Source organism: Dipteris shenzhenensis, chromosome 7 (assembly GCF_047967505.1).
Source record: "Dipteris shenzhenensis isolate YYH24624 ecotype China chromosome 7, Dip_SZ_1.0, whole genome shotgun sequence".
Lineage (NCBI taxonomy): Eukaryota > Viridiplantae > Streptophyta > Polypodiopsida > Gleicheniales > Dipteridaceae > Dipteris > Dipteris shenzhenensis.
This window is the reverse complement of record NC_141602.1, coordinates 1,883,195-1,901,642: the sequence shown is the minus strand read 5'-3', so window position 1 is coordinate 1,901,642 and position 18,448 is coordinate 1,883,195. Positions and strand designations below refer to the sequence as shown.

Genomic DNA, 18,448 nt, shown 5'->3' with positions numbered 1-18,448 from the left:
ACATTAGTAGTGGAACCATTTGGTATCCTAGTGATCTATTTGAGCTTGAAAACTATGAAAGGTAATTTTTGAAATAGTTGGAGTCTTAGGTGGTGCTAGCAAAACTATTTTAGGCTGATCAAAATATGATGCTATCTCCTCAATAACAACATCTATATTCTCATCTATATATTCCTTTTGATGACTGGATCGAAGAGGTGGTATGCCTTTGTTTCTTCACTATAACTGGTGAATACATATTTTAGGGATTTCATGCCCAACATGTTGCGAAATTCATCTGGATTATGTGAGTATGTAAATAGAGCCAAAAACTCTTAAATTATTGACATAAAGATTTAAACCTATGCAAGCCTTGTTTGATATAGCCTTTTGCAAGATTGTTGTTGAGATAAACTATAGTTTCACATGCTTTAATCTCTAATTGGAAGGACCGAGTTGATTTGTGGAAGATGGAGTTTCTTAATAATTCTAAAATCTTATACTAAGGTTATGTATATAGTTACTTCTAACTTGATGATTGTTTTTGCACTTTTGTATTTATGGGCATTTCCTCTTTAATTTTTTTCATCTAGCAGAGAATGCCCATTCATAATTCTTTGAATCAGAGGTGGAACTTCTCATCATCGCCTCTTGCATAAGATGTTAGACATTACTTTAAAAGTTTGTAAATCCTCTCTAGTGACCATTTCTAACACTAACTACTCATAGTTCTTGCCCATACCATTTCTACCACTTTAAAAGTTTGTAAATCCTCTCTAGTGACCATTTCTACCACTGACTACTCATAGTCCTTGCTTAGACCATTTAGTGAAGTTTGAACTAGTCGCTCATTCTTAGTTTCATGTTCAATGGATGCAAATTGATGTGTAATATCTTTAATTATAACGAGGTGATTTGAACCTATCAAGCATGTTTGTTCTAGACATGTTCTTAGCATTGAATATGTTTTCTAATGCTTTCCCTGTAGTCATAGCAAATGTCTTTTCTTTGATGATCAAAATCCTTATGTCCTTGGTATTGAAATGGATGAGGATGAGTGCTAATTTCCCTCATTGATCCTCATGTTCTTATTGTTCATTGAGGTCTTTCAATTCATCACCTATCAAGGGTGTTAAATTGAGCTTGTTGTAAGAAGTTTGGGTCTTTTTTCTAACTCTGTGACAATGCTCTAAAATTTTTTCAATTGGAAAATGTCCACAAGATTAACTTCTAATTCATTTTGATCATCGATTTTTCTATTCTAATATAGGAATATGATGCCATCATATGGTTATTCATGTTAATAATACTAATGTCAAATTGGTAATGTTACAAGAATATAAGTGCCAAGGACTAATGCTTTCACTAAGAGAATGGTGAATGCAAAACTAAAGCCTAACAAAAATAGGCCAACATTTAGCATAAAGTATGACAAAAACTGCTACAGCTATTATGATCTCTTCAAGCATGAAAAAAATAGCCAAACTTTCCTTACAAGTGTGGCATATGATGTCCTAAAGGTGTTAGTGAAGACTGCATTGGAAAATGATATCAAATGACCAGATACAGTATCAATAGAAGTGCTGGTAAAAAAAGAAGTGTCAATAGATGCACTGATAGTTGGGTCTAATCATGCATAAAAAGAGTTAAAATGGTGTCAAAATGATGTGCATAACATGTGATTTTAGTGTGTGAAATTATGGTGCAAATTGGGTCCAATTAAACACAAAATGATCAAATTAAGTGTATTTTAAGCATTAGGAAGCAAATTGATTTGGGCACACCCCTTGCCACATTTGACTAGAAGGTCTTGTCTTTCATGGAGTTTGATCATTGGAGTGAACAGGCCTTGTTGGCTTGGCTTGGCTATAGAGGCTCTCCTTGGCTATGATTTGATACAAGAGTCTAAATCTTGTTATAGCCAGACATTGTCTTTTTATTATCGCACATTCTAGGTAGAGTGGCAAGCAAAAACATCTACTACGCATATGCTAGCCTATTATCACTAAGTCTAGAGTGAAATGAAGCCACGAATTGTTAACCTTTAATTGCTTAAATTAAAGCATAGTAAAAAACATGATGTGGCACTAAGTGCACATCACTATGCACATGAATGTGCTATGGATGTGTTGAGGTCTCAGGTACTAGTTATGCAATGGTGGCAACTATGCAGACACACACACACATACACGTACATGTGAGGGCCATAATCAACGATGATGAACTTTGCTTAATGTCCTTCTCAAACCAAAATTTGGTAAGCCACCCAAAGAAAGTAGGTATCACCATGATCCATTTATCCTCTGTCAACAAAGTAAGCACAATGTAGCAACGCTTAAATAACCTTTTGGGTTTCACCCATCCTACCACAAATCTTAATTTTCAGCCATTATTTTAAAATTGATACCCAACTACTGACCTTATCCTCGAAAAAGATCTCGTAACCTTTTGAGGTCTTAACAATTAAGAAGGAAAAGGACATCCTAACCTTCCTTAAAGCCCACAAGTCATTCTTTTGGATCTGTTACAAATATATCCATCAAAGGTCACACATGTATGGACATCCCTTGGCCGATGATCATGCTTGCAAACGGAACACTTCCTCTTCTTCTTCTCCCGTTCCAAATTAGAGATTAGATTTTGTGGAGCTATACCTATAATTTCCACATGTTAGATGTAGATAGTAGAGGCCACCAAGTCAAAACTTAAATCAAATGCTAGTTTTTGAAACATATGCATCTTCAAGGGGGTCTTCATATGTTGCTGCTCTTGAGCACTAATAAGGGCCTTACTGTGTACCCAGCCTCGTCATCTGCAACACCTAGAGAGAGCAAGGCTTGTTACTACTTCAATTTGTCCATTCGTTTTGGGGCATATTTCTATTTCAAAGCTGCAATTTCTACCTTGTGGTAGCTTTTTGCTTGCCTTTACATTTGGTATGATCAATCGTTCTATAGATCATAGAGGCATCAACTAGGGACATAGTGTCTAGCTTCCTACATTAATGTTAATTTGCCATGAATCTCTTGCCTTTGGCTATCCTCATTGAGCCCCAGCATCTAACTGCTTCCAAACCTATAAGCAACTCCTTATCCACTTAGTTTTGTTATATCTACCCATGAATATTGTCTCATCTTTGACACAACATTTGCATCACCAACCATGCACATTATGCTTAAGTAGTAGTATCAGAGCCCAATCAATAGCAAAGCCTAGTCATAGTGACACATCTATTGCCAACTCAAACTTGAAGTAGAATAGGAGTGCCACTTCATCAATTGGTGGCCTAGTAAGAATAATTAACACGTTAGCACCCATATATCAAGTGGCACCTAGTGCCAACCCCAATAGGACTTTGCATAGCTAGCATGCATGCTTGTGTGTGTGTGTGTATGTGTATAGGTGGCCCAATTAAGGTAGGAGGTAACAGACATAGTACCTTGATATGTGGATTGAGTAGCTGTTCTTCTAGATATCCTTGAGGGAATGTAGATTGACAATAATGAAGGCTTTACTTTTGGAATGGATTAGTAAATGGAGCTAGTTATAAATTCTAGCTTAAGTTAAAGTGGAAGATGCATATTACCATTGAGTAGGAAAAAGTTATTAATGAGAAGCTTGATGTAATCTTTGAAGGTTGAGAATTCAGCCATCTTCCCACTTCCCCCTATTTATTGGAAGCTAGTGTAGTATAGTTTGGTCCTGCCATGACATTCTCTTTTGCCCTAATTTCTATTTTAAATTATTGTCAAGAAGTTTGATAGAATCTCTAAAGGTTAGGATACATTGTGCTTACTTTGACATTTATTAATTGTCTAGATTCAGGTAGAAGTATATGGTCCATTTATAGTGATTTTGTATAATTTATATAAATAGTGGAAAAGTTGTTTACGCGCACACACACACACACATGTGTGTGTGTGTGTGTCTCGGGGGATCCACCTTATAAAATTTTAGTGTACCACATGCATTCAAAAGGAGGGGTAGTTCAATTCAACTTTTTGTAAAAATTTAACAGGATTAAAATAACATGAGGTGTTTTTTAATTCACTTTTAGAAAAAAATCACTTAGTCCATAAGTAAAAACATGTGTTTTTAGTAGGGGGGAAATTTTAGTTGAGGGGTTTTTTCTTGCAACAATCTTTGCACAAATTGCTATTGGAAGCACTTGGATTAATTACTAGATGATCTATTACTTATACAATTTTAGGTTGATTGGGTTAATCTTGCTTTTGCTGTGGGAGCTTGGGGAGTAAATATCATCCTAAAAAATCTTGGCTTAGCAAGGTGCAATGCATACATCCTACTTGATAAAAGCTCAATGGAAGCCATATGAGACAATGGACATATAAACTTGACAATTCTGTAGGAAGCCCTTAATATAATTAGCCACTTTCCACAAATGGTCTCATGAGCAAACATCATAGCCCTTGACCATAGGGGTTTGATATTTAAGATGGATCAATATCTATAGATCACTCTATTTTGATTAATGAAAAATTTAGGTCTCCTACGAGCACCTATGGGATTTGTAGATTGGTTGGGTAATCTAAGAGCTTAAATCGACAAAGTTTTGAGTTTGAGTGAGTTATTTCCTACTAAAGAAGAGGGTAATGAAGTGTTTTTTGGTTCATGAATTGAATAGGCTAGTGGTTCGTGGTTCACCATGCCCACATGTAGCAAAGATAATCAAACCTTTACCGAATCATCAATCATTTGTAGCTTATGGCGAAAGTGATCCATCTCCTCTTTCTTACCAACATCACCAAGCTTGTAGTACAAATTCTATGCACTAACTAGTCACATATAAATGATGGATAACAAATAGCCAAAATTGCATAAAGCAGATATGAAAACGAGTTGAAGCAATGGGAACCAAGCTTTGCATAGCAATTTTTTGTGCATTCATCGATGGCAAGCTCAAAAGGATTTCTCTCCATCGTCAACTAAATCGAATGACCAATCTCTCTCTGCCAGCATAGCAAAATTTGCAACAAAGGAGATTCATGTTGGCCATGCATGGTGGCATAGATTTATATATGAAACATGCATCCAATGCACCTTGCTTGGAGGGGAGAAGGTAAACCCTCTCACACTCTCATAAGAGGTATGCCTGGGGGGCCTACACTCACGGAGTGCATGGGTGGCTAGGATTCAAGCAAGCCATGTGATTGAGTTATAGGAAAAGAAAAGAAAAAAACTAATTTGAGTGTGTAGCAAAGTTCTTGTTAGGTAAGTCTTTAATAATGGTCTAAAAGAGGAGTAACAAAGGTGTTTTCTTTTCTCAAGAAAGTTTGGTTTCACACATGGGGAGATAGCATGGCTTGAACAAAGTTTTTTGCTACTTTTGCTTCTCACTTTGGAAATTTATAATTAGTTTTTGCAGCTTAAGAAGCAATTATGATGATACAAAAGTTGTTCTCAAACATATGAAATGTTGATGATAAGGAGAAATAGGGTAATACCTTTCAAATGAATAGGTTGATATAGCAAGACACCAAAAAAGTGAACTCGTTAAATGAATAATATTCATCAACTTCAGTTATTAGGTGAAATACCAATTTAAAGAGTCGCAAGTGACACCCTGTCCCCTTGTGAGAGAGTACCCAATGCTCGCACTCGTTCCATGAGCGTTATAGGAAGCGTGTCACGTGTGTGCCCTCACTCTATGTGGTCATACCTTTGTTAAATGCATTTACAAAGGTGTAAGAACATGCAAATTACACCAAAATAAGTATTTTGATGTAACTTATTTTGGTGTAATTTGCATGGCAAGGGAGCAAGAGCATCTCTAAAAGCACTTGGACGACTACTAGTTGGATGCATCAAAGTATATATACTGCAGAAATGCATCAAGGGTCGTCTTTACCAAGACGGGAACAGTCTCCCCAGCTTCTTTGAGCGGATGTCTCCTGTGATCATCAGCCAGGGGCTCGTTATTTCCCCATCTGCTCTGCACGCACTTGTTGCAAAGGATTGGAGCGATAATCCGCCAGGATGGGACGTTTCTGATCCTCTAACAGGCGTGCGGCTGCCGGAGTACCAATTGGTCCAATATTCTTCGGTTGGCCCTTTTGCAACTACTTCTACAAATCTGAGCTCAGGTTCGCTATTTCTGTCATGGCTGCAGACATCGTTTTTTGATGCCGAATTTCAGCATTGAGCAGGTTTCCAGTTGGTTCCTGCTTTGCAGAAAGGGAGCACAGGTTACGTACAGAGCGCTTGTGGAAGGAGTACGCCGGGGATCTCCCTCAGTGGTTGGACAAATCAAAGAATAAAGTAAGTTACCAATGGGGCGGCTCAAGCTCTACCCATGGCTTGAAGAAGAATTTCATCCCCTTTGTCTGACAAGTCCGTGAGTTTTAACAGACAAACTCAAGGGCTCCAGATTTCAGGCATGAAAGTAAGGAGAAGGCGCTGTGTAATGTCAGCTTCTACAACGTAGATTGGGTTTACGATATGCTTAAGAAAAAGGAAGCTCAAAAAGGGGAAAGACAAGGAGTCAGTATGGGCAAAGGATCTGACCGGTATGCAAAGCAAGAACGGGCGTGCTCTAACGCTGGAGACCCTCGGTTAACGAAGGGGGTCACACGGTCCGTCCATATGTGCACAGCCAGTTTTATGTCCGGAGGACAGGTGGATGGACGACCACCACAAGAGGCCAGTGGTTGGGAAATGCTGAGCTTAGAGGAGACGCTCAATAAATTGGACGAGATGACTGAGTTGCCTCCTGTCGAAAACTTCATCTCCATCTTGCAAAAGTGCAGGAAAAGGAAAAATGTAATGTATGCCAAGCGTGTGCATGCGCACATTTGCGCCAAGGGGCTGGAAGCTTACAGAGCTGTAGGGAATTACATTGTGCCAATGTTCGTGGAATGTGGAAGTATGTGCGATGCTCAGCTAGTTTTTGACAGGCTAATTAATCGAAATGTCCACTCTTGGACTTCTCTTATAATAGGGTATATTCAATGTGGGCAAGTGCAGAAGGCCCTCAATTTGTACAATAAAATGCAACAGGATAGTGTACATCCTAACAGCTATACGCTTGTGGCCCTACTTAAAGGTTGTGCTCGGCTTAAAGATGTGGAAAGAGGCCGAGGAGTACATGTTGAGATTGCACGAACAGGATTTGAAACAGATATTTTTGTAGGCAGCACATTGATCGACATGTACGCCAAATGTGGCTCACTTTCAGAGGCGCAGGAAGTGCTCTACAAGCTGCCAGTTAGAAATGTTGTGTCATGGAGTGCATTAATGACAGGCTATGCTGAACTTGGTTCTGGTCAGGAAGCATTGGAATGCTTTGAACAGATGCTAGTGGATGGCATTTCCCCAGATGTTGTAACGTACATTTGTGCTTTGAAAGCTTGTGGCAGCATGGGAGCCATAGGCAAGGGCCAACAAATACATGCTGAGCTTGCACAGAAAGGATTTGAAAGAGACCTTTTCGTGAGCAGCACTTTGGTTGACATGTATGTCAAATGTGGCTCACTTTTAGAAGCACGGGAAGTCTTTGACAAGCTGACAGTTCGAAATGTTGTGTCATGGAGCACACTAATCGCAGGATATGCTGAACATGGATTTGATCAGGAAGCGCTGACATGTTTTGAACAGATGCAGTTGGATGGCATCTCACCTGATGCTGTCACATTCGCTTGTGTCTTGAAAGCTTGTGGTAGCATGGCAACTGAAGACAAGGGCCGAGAAATACACGTTGAGATCGCACAAAGGGGATTTGAAAGAGATCTTTTTGTTGGCAGCACCTTAGTCGATATGTATGTGAAATTTGCTTCACTTTCAGAAGCTCAGGAAGTCTTTGACAAGCTGCCAGCTCGAAATGTTGTTCTGTGGAATGCACTAATTGCAGGGTATGCTGAACATGGCTCTGGTCAGGAAGCACTGAAATGTTTTGAACAAATGCAATTGGAGGGCATCTTTCCAGATGCTATCACGTTTGCTAGTGTCTTGAAAGCTTGCGGCAGCATGGGAGCCATAGACAGGGGCCGAGAAATACATGCTGAGATGGCACAAAAGGGATTCGGAAGCTATCTTTCTGTCTGCAACACTTTGGTTGATATGTATGCTAAATGTGGTTCACTTTCAGAGGCATGGGAAATCTTTGACAAGCTTCCAATTCGAGATGTAGTGTCATGGACGGCAATGATACAAGGATATGGCATGACCAATGATGGTAACATGGCTGTACAATGTTTTGAGGATATGTATGAACAAGGTGTCAAGCCAGATGCTGTAACATTCATGTCTCTACTCCCTGCATGTAGCCATACCAACCTGGTATTCAAGGGTCACGAATTTCTCAAGGCGATGAGAAATGAATATGGCATTCCACCAACAATAGAGCATTGTAACTGCATGGTTGATCTTCTATCACGTTCAGGACATTTGCATGAGGCAGAGGAATTTCATGAAATTATATGTTGTCCTCCATCTGAAAAAACGTGGACAGCTTTGCTCAGTGGCTGCAAAACTTATGGGGAAGCAGAAATAGGACTGAGATGCTTTCAACAGCTTGTCCAAATGAATGCAGAATATGCTGCTGCTTATGTGCTACTGGCAAACATCTATGCAAGTGCAGGCAGGTGGGAGGATGTATATAGGATAGAGGAGCTGAGGGAACAGGCAGGGGCAGAGGGAAATCCTTCTGGTGCTTGGATAGAGGCAAACTAGAAGGTGCACGAGTTTGTGGTGGGCAACTGCGGAAGTAAGGAAATTTATATAATGCTAGAAATCTTGAGTTCACATGTTCCGGCTCTAGGTCCGGTCTTGAGATCCAGTGCATGATGTGGGCATGTAGATAAAGTGGCCATAGCTTTTGGGTTGCCTAAGATGGCACAGACCTACATGTGACAAAGGATTCAAGGATGTGCAATGATTGCCACAATGTAAGCAAAATCCTGTTGAGGATTGAAAGGTGGGAAGATCTTTATTTGGGACGATTGCTGCATTTGTGCTCTTGTAGAAACTGGGGTGTTCTGTTATGGGGGGGAAATTTTTACAGTAAAGGACGGATAATGAAAACTGCCTGAAATTGGAATTTATTTGTATTTGAGTTTAGTGAAAGATATCAGCAAGCAAAGAACGAATATACAGCTAGAGAAGAACAATATTGTCATCACTTTACTCATATAGGCCAAGTATGGTTTTAGTCCATGAAGCTCCACTGAAAAAATACTTTTTAGACGATAAAAGGTTAGAAATTTGACAGAAGACATTAGAGAGACTAGATGGCAAGGATTCTTACTCCAAGCGCGCATCGGCCGTCATGCTGTGACCCTACAGGGAGTCATGTTCCAAATCAGACTGGGGTTGGGCCACATGCCAGGGACCTTATCCTCATGGCTCTCTCACTTCCAAATGGTTCCAAAGAATTCAGAGTGTATGCGTCCACGATGCTTTATAGTTCATAACAACATGACTCAAATGATCACGCATAATGCATCTAGTTCAAGGGCCGTGGATAAGAAATGATACATATTTGACCATTTAGGCTTCTCCTTAATTAGGCCATTGCTTTGATCTTGTTTTTTTGTTTGTTTTTTTTTGCAAAGAAAAGAACCTTCTATTAATGCTTGAAAGACTAAATACAAAACAGCCGCCTCGAAGGTGCTGAGTATGAAAAACAACCGGAAAAGGCTGAAAGAAAAAATCGGCCTGTTCCAGAGAAACCCAGCTCGCCTAGGGGATCTTTGGTATTGGGGCTAACAGCCAATAGGAAAAGAAGGGCACCTCGTCCACCTGCTCAGCAAGGTCGCCCCTGGAGGGCCAGAACCACTCTCCCGAATCCCACTGGATCTCCCTCAATGGCCTACCCTCCCAAAGCTAGAGGTGCCATTTGGGGGCATCTTGCTCTAAGATACTGGGAGGATCAATTGGGTCAATCTTGCTTGATGTAGCAAAATCCCCAAATGAATGTGCAATTCAGAGAGGAATTTGCATAGATCTCAAGAAAGCCCCAAATGTTACATCATACAGGATTCAAATTTACTCAGCCAAGAGAATAAAGAAATCGATGAAATGAAGCTTTCTGTCGTGGACCTCCGTTGATTGCTCACCAGTAGCTATGTGATTTCATTCGTCAAATTGGGCTTGATGAAACTGTCATTTGTAGACCATTACTGTTGCGCCATGGAAGCCCCAAATAGAAGCGAAGTTTTCATATGACTGTTGCTGCAGCAGGCTAAAGGCAACTTTGATAATCATTTGCTCCCTCAACCTAGATGGTTATTGCGAGAACTTGTTCTGATGCGTCTAAGAGAAACGGGCTGGAAGAGAAGCGGGCTGTATGAGCAGAGAAGTGAGCAGCTCTCTTTATGGTAGTGGCACTAGACATAGTCGCAACTCCTCCAAGACAGCAGCGGCAGATTTTGGAGCTCCCATTGTGGCAATCTCATGACAAAGGATGGCACGATTTCAGTCCAAGAAGACCCTGAATCTGCTGCAGATTATGGTAATGTAGATGATCCTCTCCTCAGGCTGAAACCTCTGTGCAATCTTGGCTGGTTCACATCTGTAATTCTTCCTGAGTCTTTGCTGAAGCCAAGCGATGCTGAACAGGACCGATTGGGGCTGGAGAAGCCAAGAGATGCTTGCTGGAATATGTGCGCACTTCTGGACAGCAAATATGGACAGCCTCCAAGGCTAAATGGGCGGCGATCTGCAGCAGAGTAGAGGCTGGAATAGATGGCGCATTTCTGGGCAGCAAGAACTGGGCTAGAACTGGAGAGAAGTGGAGCTCAAGGAAGGAAGAGGAGAAGGGAAGGGGAGCTCCTCCAAGAGAAGAGAGGGCAGCTTCTCTTTCCGTCTACGCTCTACCTCATGGAGAAGCAAGGAGGAAGGGAAAGCAAATATGGACAGCCTCCAAGGCTAAATGGGTGGCGATCTGCAGCAGAGTAGAGGCTGGAATAGATGGCGCATTTCTGGGCAGCAAGGGCTGGGCTAGAACTGGAGAGAAGTGGAGCTCAAGGAAGGAAGAGGAGAAGGGAAGGGGAGCTCCTCCAAGAGAAGAGAGGGCAGCTTCTCTTTCCGGCTACCCTCTACCTCATGGAGAAGCAAGGAGGAAGGGAAGGGCTAGGAAGGAAGGCTCTGATACCACATGAAGGGACATGTAGAGAGGGGAGCATCACTCTAACACTAGGAATGGAATGGAAAGATGGAAAGCATAATGAAAATGAAAATAAAGTACAAGTGCAAGGCAATGATAACCAAAATACTCACATGTAGATAAAGCTTGATGTTGACTGATATTAAAAGACTCAAGACAAGGACAACACTATATAGTGTGATACTAGACTCTAGAAAAACACACAATGTATATGGAATAAGTCCCATAGTGACATGTGGCACTCTAGGATATAAAGTAGAATGGTGTCTACTAAAATACACTAGAAACACCACCTAGAGATCTAATACACTCCAAATAACTCACATTGACTTCATGTTCTAACACTGTGATGGTTTGAGAGTGGAATTCGTGCTACATTGTTGCGACACTTTGGGACATGCTGTACATAGAATTGCTTTTGATTCTTTTCTTTCAAGCCAGTTACAACCTTGTATTATTCAAGGCATTATCAGACTTATCACTAAAAAGCTTGCTGCCTCTTCCATTAACCTCTGGAGACCCATCTCATTGAGGCCTGTCTTTTACAGATTAATTACAATGATAGTGGCCAATAGACTTGCTCCAATTCTTACACAGGTGGTTTGTCCACCCATAAGCATGGATATATTAAGAGTAAATTAATCTATGACAATATATACAAAATTTATCCTTGTACAGCTTGACTTGAAAAGTCATAATTGCCTTGGTCATTTATTTATGCAGTGCTCACTAAATTAGGATTTCGGCACAGGGTTACCATTGTTTTTTATGTGCTTTGTCTCACTACTCCTAAATGGATGATGCCCAGAATATTAGAAATCCTTTTACAGCTGGACTGATTATCTTGTAGTTCAACGAGGGACCTATCCAAATGGGCGTACATATAGGAGCTAAACTATCAAATGATGAATTTCATCGTCTACTAGCAATTATATAAAATTACATCTCAATATGTCAAAGATTTGAATATGTCATTCTCAAGCAGACTTGGTTGAGAGCAAATAACGGCCTGGTTTACTGCAATGCAGACATGCTGCTGTACCATGAGAACAAGTGGCACGTAGTGAGTGCGACACAAATGCCTCCTACCACTCTGATGCCCTGCTGTTGTCACCCATTCAACTGAAGAGAGCAGCCAAGAAGAATGAAATATCTTCATGAAAAACCATGGATGCATATCTTAATGCACATGGAAACATGCAGGAAAAGAGACCAGCCACAGTAAATGCCCTTCCAATTCGCCTTGTGTAGCACTAGTCCAATTTGTAAAAAAGGAGGATGGTGCGCTGAGGGCGTACATATATTACGGGGCCCGAAACAAGATAACTACTTAAACAGAAGTCCTTTGCTAAGGCGGTAACTGAGCACAAGTTTGGCAGCAAGTTGGGCAGTTGTTTGGGCTGAAACTGGGCCAATATTAGGGTGAAAACTGAGCAAATCTTGGACTGCTAAATGAGCTGATATTTGGGCTGGTATCTCTGTTGTCTGAGAAGTTGGTGGTGTTGTTGAGCTGTTAAGTGAGCATTGAATGGCTCCAAACTGAGCTGATGTTCGGCTGCAAACTGAGCAATGATGGGCTGCCAACTGAGCTGTTGTTGGGGCTGTAACCATTCTTTCTGCAACTTCAAGTGAGGCAGCTCTTGCCCAAGCCAGATACTGTTTCAGGGACTGCCATGATTTATTCTTTCTTTTGCCTTTGCCAATTGTCCAAGAAAGAGGCATGCTACTACATGCTTGTGATAGTGGCACTGGGTTTTGGGAGTGTTGATGTTGTTTGGAACACACTTGCCAATATGTATGACAAGCGTGGAAAACTAAAGGATGCACAAACCATGTTTGATAAAATTCCTGAAGGGGATGTGGTCGCATGAACTAGTTCCATGAATGCGGCATACATCTAGCAGCATAGAAAATCCTTTATGACTATAACTGTGATCATGACAAACTTAATTGAAATGCCCTTGAAGGTGAAAACACACACGAGTGCACATGCACGCATGCTTGTGAAAATATACGTGTGCATGTGCACGTGCGCGTGCACACACACACACACACACACAGACACCCATGCACGCACATGCACACATGCACTCACATGCATGCATGTTTGCTCATCCCCCAAGCTAGCATCACCTAGCCGCACCCAAAGCCACAGTCATAGCCATATATATCCTCACACAGTGCGTAAGTGTCAAAAAATTATACATTAGTATACTTAGACCATAGGTATATGCCGCCAACATTCATAAAACTTTGAAAATACTTTTCAATGAATGACTAAGGCCCTTATAGCCGCAAATATTAATAATGGTCATGCATCATTTGTATAGCACGCTTTATGTGCAATTGTCAAAAAATTGTGAATCGGCATGCTTATACCATACATGTTACAGTTATGAAACTTTGAAAAGACCTTCCATGGGTATGAAGAATATACTTGCAAAGTTTCATAAGGTCCAAACATCATTTCTACGGTGGAACATGCACTTTTTCTCATTTTCAAACATGCACGGAAAAATTATGCATCGCTATGCTTATACCATATTCTCACACAACTTTGAAAAGAACTTTAAAGAGTAAGGCACTTATACTAGCAAATATTCATAATGATCAAACATCATTTGCATGGTAAAACATGCACGTTTTCTCAATTTCAACCTTGGATAATGCATTACTATAAAAAAACTATGCAACATTATACTTATACCAGACCTCTAGGTGTTTGATGGTCAAGACACTTTGTAGAGACCTTTAATTAAGTATGGAACTTATAATTTGAAAGTTTCATAAGGTTTGGACATAACTTTTATGGTGTGCACATTTTTAGAATTTAGAGTATACCCAATTTGTAAGTGCCAAAAAATTATGCATTGTTACACTTATACAATAAGTGTATCTTACCGATGGTCACAAAAATTTGTGTACATTTAAACGAGTAAGTACCTTGTACTCTCAAAGATTCATAATGATCAGACGACATTTGTATGGTGGGACATGCACATCTTCTCATAGTGCGTAAGTGCCAAAAAATTGTGCATTGGTAAACTTAGACCATAAATGTATAATGAGGATGGTCACAAAACTTTGCAATTGAAAGACCTTTCAATGAGTAACTCATATTTTCAAACATTCATAATGATCGGACATCATTTATATGGTGGGAAATCCCATTTTTCCATTTTTGAGCAAGTGTTATATACAATTGTCAAGAAATTGTGAATCACCATGCTTATACCATACATGCATGTATATTATGGTCATGAAACTTTGAAAATACATTTCAATGAGTAATTACCTTCTACTCTCAAAGTTTCATAAGTGTCTCACATCATTTGTATGGTGGGACATGCACATTTGCTCATTTTCGACCATGGATGATGCATTATTGTTTAAAAAAACTGTGGATCGATATGCTTAGACCATTCCTCTATGTATCAAATGGTCACAAAACTTTGTAAAGACATTTAGATGAATAATAATATTATACTCATAATTATTCATAATTTTTTGACATCATTTGTATAGAGAGACATGCACATTTTCTCATTTTCGAGCATGCATTTTTGCGCATTTATGAATAAATAAGTATTCTGCATTCTTATACATGTATGTTTGGTATGGTTAAAATAATTTTGAAATAAATGTCAAATTTTACTAAGGTCCAAACATCATGTTTATGGTGGGATATGCACAATTACTCGTTTTGAACATTCACGGTGTGAAATTGTAAAAAATTTTGCATTGGTATGCTTATAACATAGCTGTATGTTACGGATGGTCGTGAAACTTTATAGAGAAATTTCAATAAGTATTCATATTTAACTTGCAAAGTTTCATAAGGATGTAACATCATTTGTACAGTGGGACATGCACATTTTCGCATTTTAGGCCATGGATGATGCATATTTTCTCATTTTCGAGCATGCATTATGCATAAATGTCAAAATTTTTTGAATTGGCATGCTCATAACATATATGTACATATGGTATGGTTACGAAACTTTGCAAAAACCTTTTATTAAGTATGGAATTTATAATTACAAAGTTTTATAAGGTACAAACATCATTTATATGGTGGGACATGCATATTTTCTCCTTATTGAACATGCATTATGTGCCGTTGCATTGGTATGCTTGTATCATACCTCTATGTATTTGATGCTCACAACACTTTTAAAATACATTTTAATGATTAATTCCCTTATACTATCAAATATTCACATTAATAGGATATCATTATATGGTGGGACAGGCACATTTTCGTATTTTCGACCATGGATGATGCATTACTACTATTAAAAAACTGTGCATAGATATGCTTATAGCATACCTCTATGTGTCTGATGGTCAAGAAACTCTTAAAATTTCATTGGTTCTTTCCTCTATGCTTGAAAAGTTTCATAAGATTTAGACGTCATTTTTTCGGTGTGACAGGCATATTTTCTCATATAGGGAGCATGTATAGTGCATGACTGCTAAAAAGTTATGCATGGATATGCTTATACCATATGTGTATGTTTTTTATGGTCACAAAACTTTGCAAAGATATTTTAATGATGAATAGATCCCTTGGACTTTAAAATATTCATAATGATTAGACATCACTTGTATGGCAAGATATACATGTCTTCTCATTTTCAAACATGCATAGTGCACAAGTGCCAAAAAATTGGTATGCTTATACCATAATTGCATATTGCAAATGTTCACAAAAATTTACAAAGATTCATAGTGTTTGGACATAATTTAAATGGTGGAACATGCATATTTCCTCATTTTTAAGCGCACATTGTATACAATAGTCAAGAATTTGTGAATCACCAAGTTTTTACCATACATATATGTATGATATTGTCATGAAACTTTGCAAATATATTTAAATGAGTAATTCCCTTATAATCTAAAAAGTTTCAAAAGGATTGAAAATCATTTGAATGGTGGGACACACAAATTTCCTCACTTTTGATGCATTACTGTCAAAAAGCTATGCATTGGTATGCTTACACCGCACCCTTTGTATCTGATGGGTTTGCATGATTGTCAAAAATTTGTGAATGGAATACTTATACCATACATATATGTATGGTGTTATCACAAAACTTTGCAAAGACCATTCAACGAGTATGGATTTTTTTAATTCAAATGTTTTAATGGTGGGACATACACATTTTCTCATTTTCAAACATGCATGTTGTGTAATTGCATAAAATTGTGCATTAGTAGGCTTATAACATAGGTGCATGTTGTTGATGGTGGTCATGAAAATTTGTAGATCTCTCTCAATAAGTAAGGACTTTATACTTTCAATACATCATTTTTATGGTGGGGCATGCATATTTTCTCATTTTTAGATGATGCATTACAATAAAACAATTGTGCATTGGCATTGGTGCACTTATATCATAGGCATGGTGGGATTATACCATATATGCATGTATGATACGGGCATGAAACTTGAAAATAAGTTCCAATGAGTAATATCTTATACTCTCAAAGTTTCATAAGGATTGCATTATATTTTCATGTTAAGTTGACCATGGACGATGCATTACTGCAAAAAAACTATGCGCCGATATGTTTGGAAGGTACCTCTACGTATTCACTAACCATAAAAATTTGCAAAGAAATTTCAATGGGTAAGGATAATATACTTGAAAATATTCATAATGATCATACATCATTTTTATGGTGGGACATGCATGTTTTCTCATTTTCGAGCATGCATTTTGTGCAATTGTTAAGATATCATGAATGGCATGCTTATACAATACATGTATGTATGCTATGGTCACCAATCTTTGTAAAGACCTTTGCAATTTAATAATTGCAAAGTTTCGTAAGGCTCAAATGTCATTTTTATGGTGGGACGTGCACATTTTTTTCCTTTTCAAATATGCAATTGTGCAATTGCAAAAGATTGTGCATCGATAAACTTATACAATAGGTATATGTTGACGATGGTCACAAAACTTTGTAGAGACATTTCTATGAGTAATGAACTTATAATTTCAAAGTTTCATATGGGTTTTCACATCATTTGTATGGTGAGATATGCACATTTTCTCATTTTGAACCATGGATGATGCATTACAGTAAAAAACTATGCAATGGTATGCTTATACCATAGCTCTATCTATTTGATGTCACAAAACTTTGCAAAATACTTTCAATAAGTAATCATATTATTATCACAAAGATTCATAATGATCTCGCATCATTTGTATGGTGAGAAATGCACATTTTCTCATTTTTGACCATGGATGATGCATTACTGTCAAAAAAGCAGTATGCTTATACGATACCTATATGTAGCTAAAGGTCATAAAACTTTTACAAAGATATTTAAATTATTAATCCACAAGATTCATAATGATCGGACATCAATTGTGTGGTGAGAAATGCACATTAATTCAATTTCGACCATGCATTATGCACAATTATAAAGAAATCATGAGTTGGCATGGTTATACCATACATGTATGTATGTTATGCTCATGAAACTTTGTAAAGAATTTTAGATGAGTAACACCCTTACACTCGCAAATTTTCATAAGGATCACATTTTTTACATGATGGGATATGCAATTTTTTTCATTTTTGATAATGTATGATGCATTATTGTCAAACATTTGTGCATCGATATGGTTGTATTATGCCTCTATGTATTTAATGATCCTAAAAGTCGACAAATGATTATTAATGAATAACATTGCTATAAGGGTCCATAGTGAACAACATGATTTTTATGGTGGGACATGCACATTTCCTCATTTTTTACCATGGATGATGTATTGTTGTTAAAATCTCATGCATCCACAAGTTTATATACCATATCTGTATGGTTATGAAAATTTGTAAAGACCTTTAAATGATTAACGATCTTATCCTCACAAAGATTTATAATGATCAGACATCTTTTGTATGACATGCACATCTTCACATTTTTTACGATACATTACACAAAATTGTCAAGAAGTTGTAAATGTGCATGCTTATACCATAAATGTATGTACGGTATGGTCATGAAAGTTTGTATAGAATGTTCATATGAGTAAAGCTCTTATACTCTCAATGTTTCATGGTGATGCATGGACTGAAGGGGTGTAAAATGGGGCTTGGTGGAGCCCCTTTCTTTCCACCCCTTCCCCCTCTCCCTAAAAAGTAGTTATTATTATGCAACTAGCTACTATTGTGCAATAAGCTAATATTATTTTCATCAGCTAGCTACAATGTTGCATATAAGAAAGTCCCTTGGATGCTAAAATCATGAAAACAAAGGAGAAATATATAAAAAGGAGGTAATTTCTTTTGTTCAAAAAAATGTAATGCCATGATAATTGATATATT

At 38.3% G+C, this 18,448-nt stretch overlaps 2 protein-coding genes across 2 annotated transcripts in view; one reads left to right on the top strand and one right to left on the bottom strand.

The window, feature by feature from the left end:
* Nucleotides 1-2,713: 2,713 nt before the first annotated feature.
* Nucleotides 2,714-18,448, bottom strand: part of LOC147899804 (uncharacterized) — a 29,335-nt gene continuing 13,600 nt past the window's right edge. Inside the window, exon 3 of the mRNA XM_087376698.1 lies at nt 2,714-2,800. Coding sequence (XP_087232824.1) covers nt 2,733-2,800 — 68 coding nt within the window. The 3' untranslated portion in view covers nt 2,714-2,732. The remainder of the gene's footprint in view (nt 2,801-18,448) is intronic.
* On the top strand, nt 5,736-8,942 carry LOC147899805 (pentatricopeptide repeat-containing protein At3g16610-like). Its single transcript, XM_087377473.1, has 3 exons — nt 5,736-6,083; nt 6,155-6,258; nt 6,349-8,942. Exons 1-3 carry the CDS (start codon nt 5,885-5,887, stop codon nt 8,665-8,667), a joined length of 2,622 nt encoding a protein of 873 aa, XP_087233599.1. The 5' UTR covers nt 5,736-5,884; the 3' UTR covers nt 8,668-8,942.

Coding starts and splice junctions, on each gene's coding strand:
- LOC147899805 (XM_087377473.1), top strand. CDS start 5,885: ATGTCTCCTGTGATCATCAGCCAGGGGCTCGTTATTTCCCCATCTGCT. Junction 6,084..6,154: donor TTCTACAAATCTGAGCTCAG/GTTCGCTATTTC, acceptor GCAGGTTTCCAG/TTGGTTCCTGCTTTGCAGAA. Junction 6,259..6,348: donor TGGACAAATCAAAGAATAAA/GTAAGTTACCAA, acceptor GAGTTTTAACAG/ACAAACTCAAGGGCTCCAGA.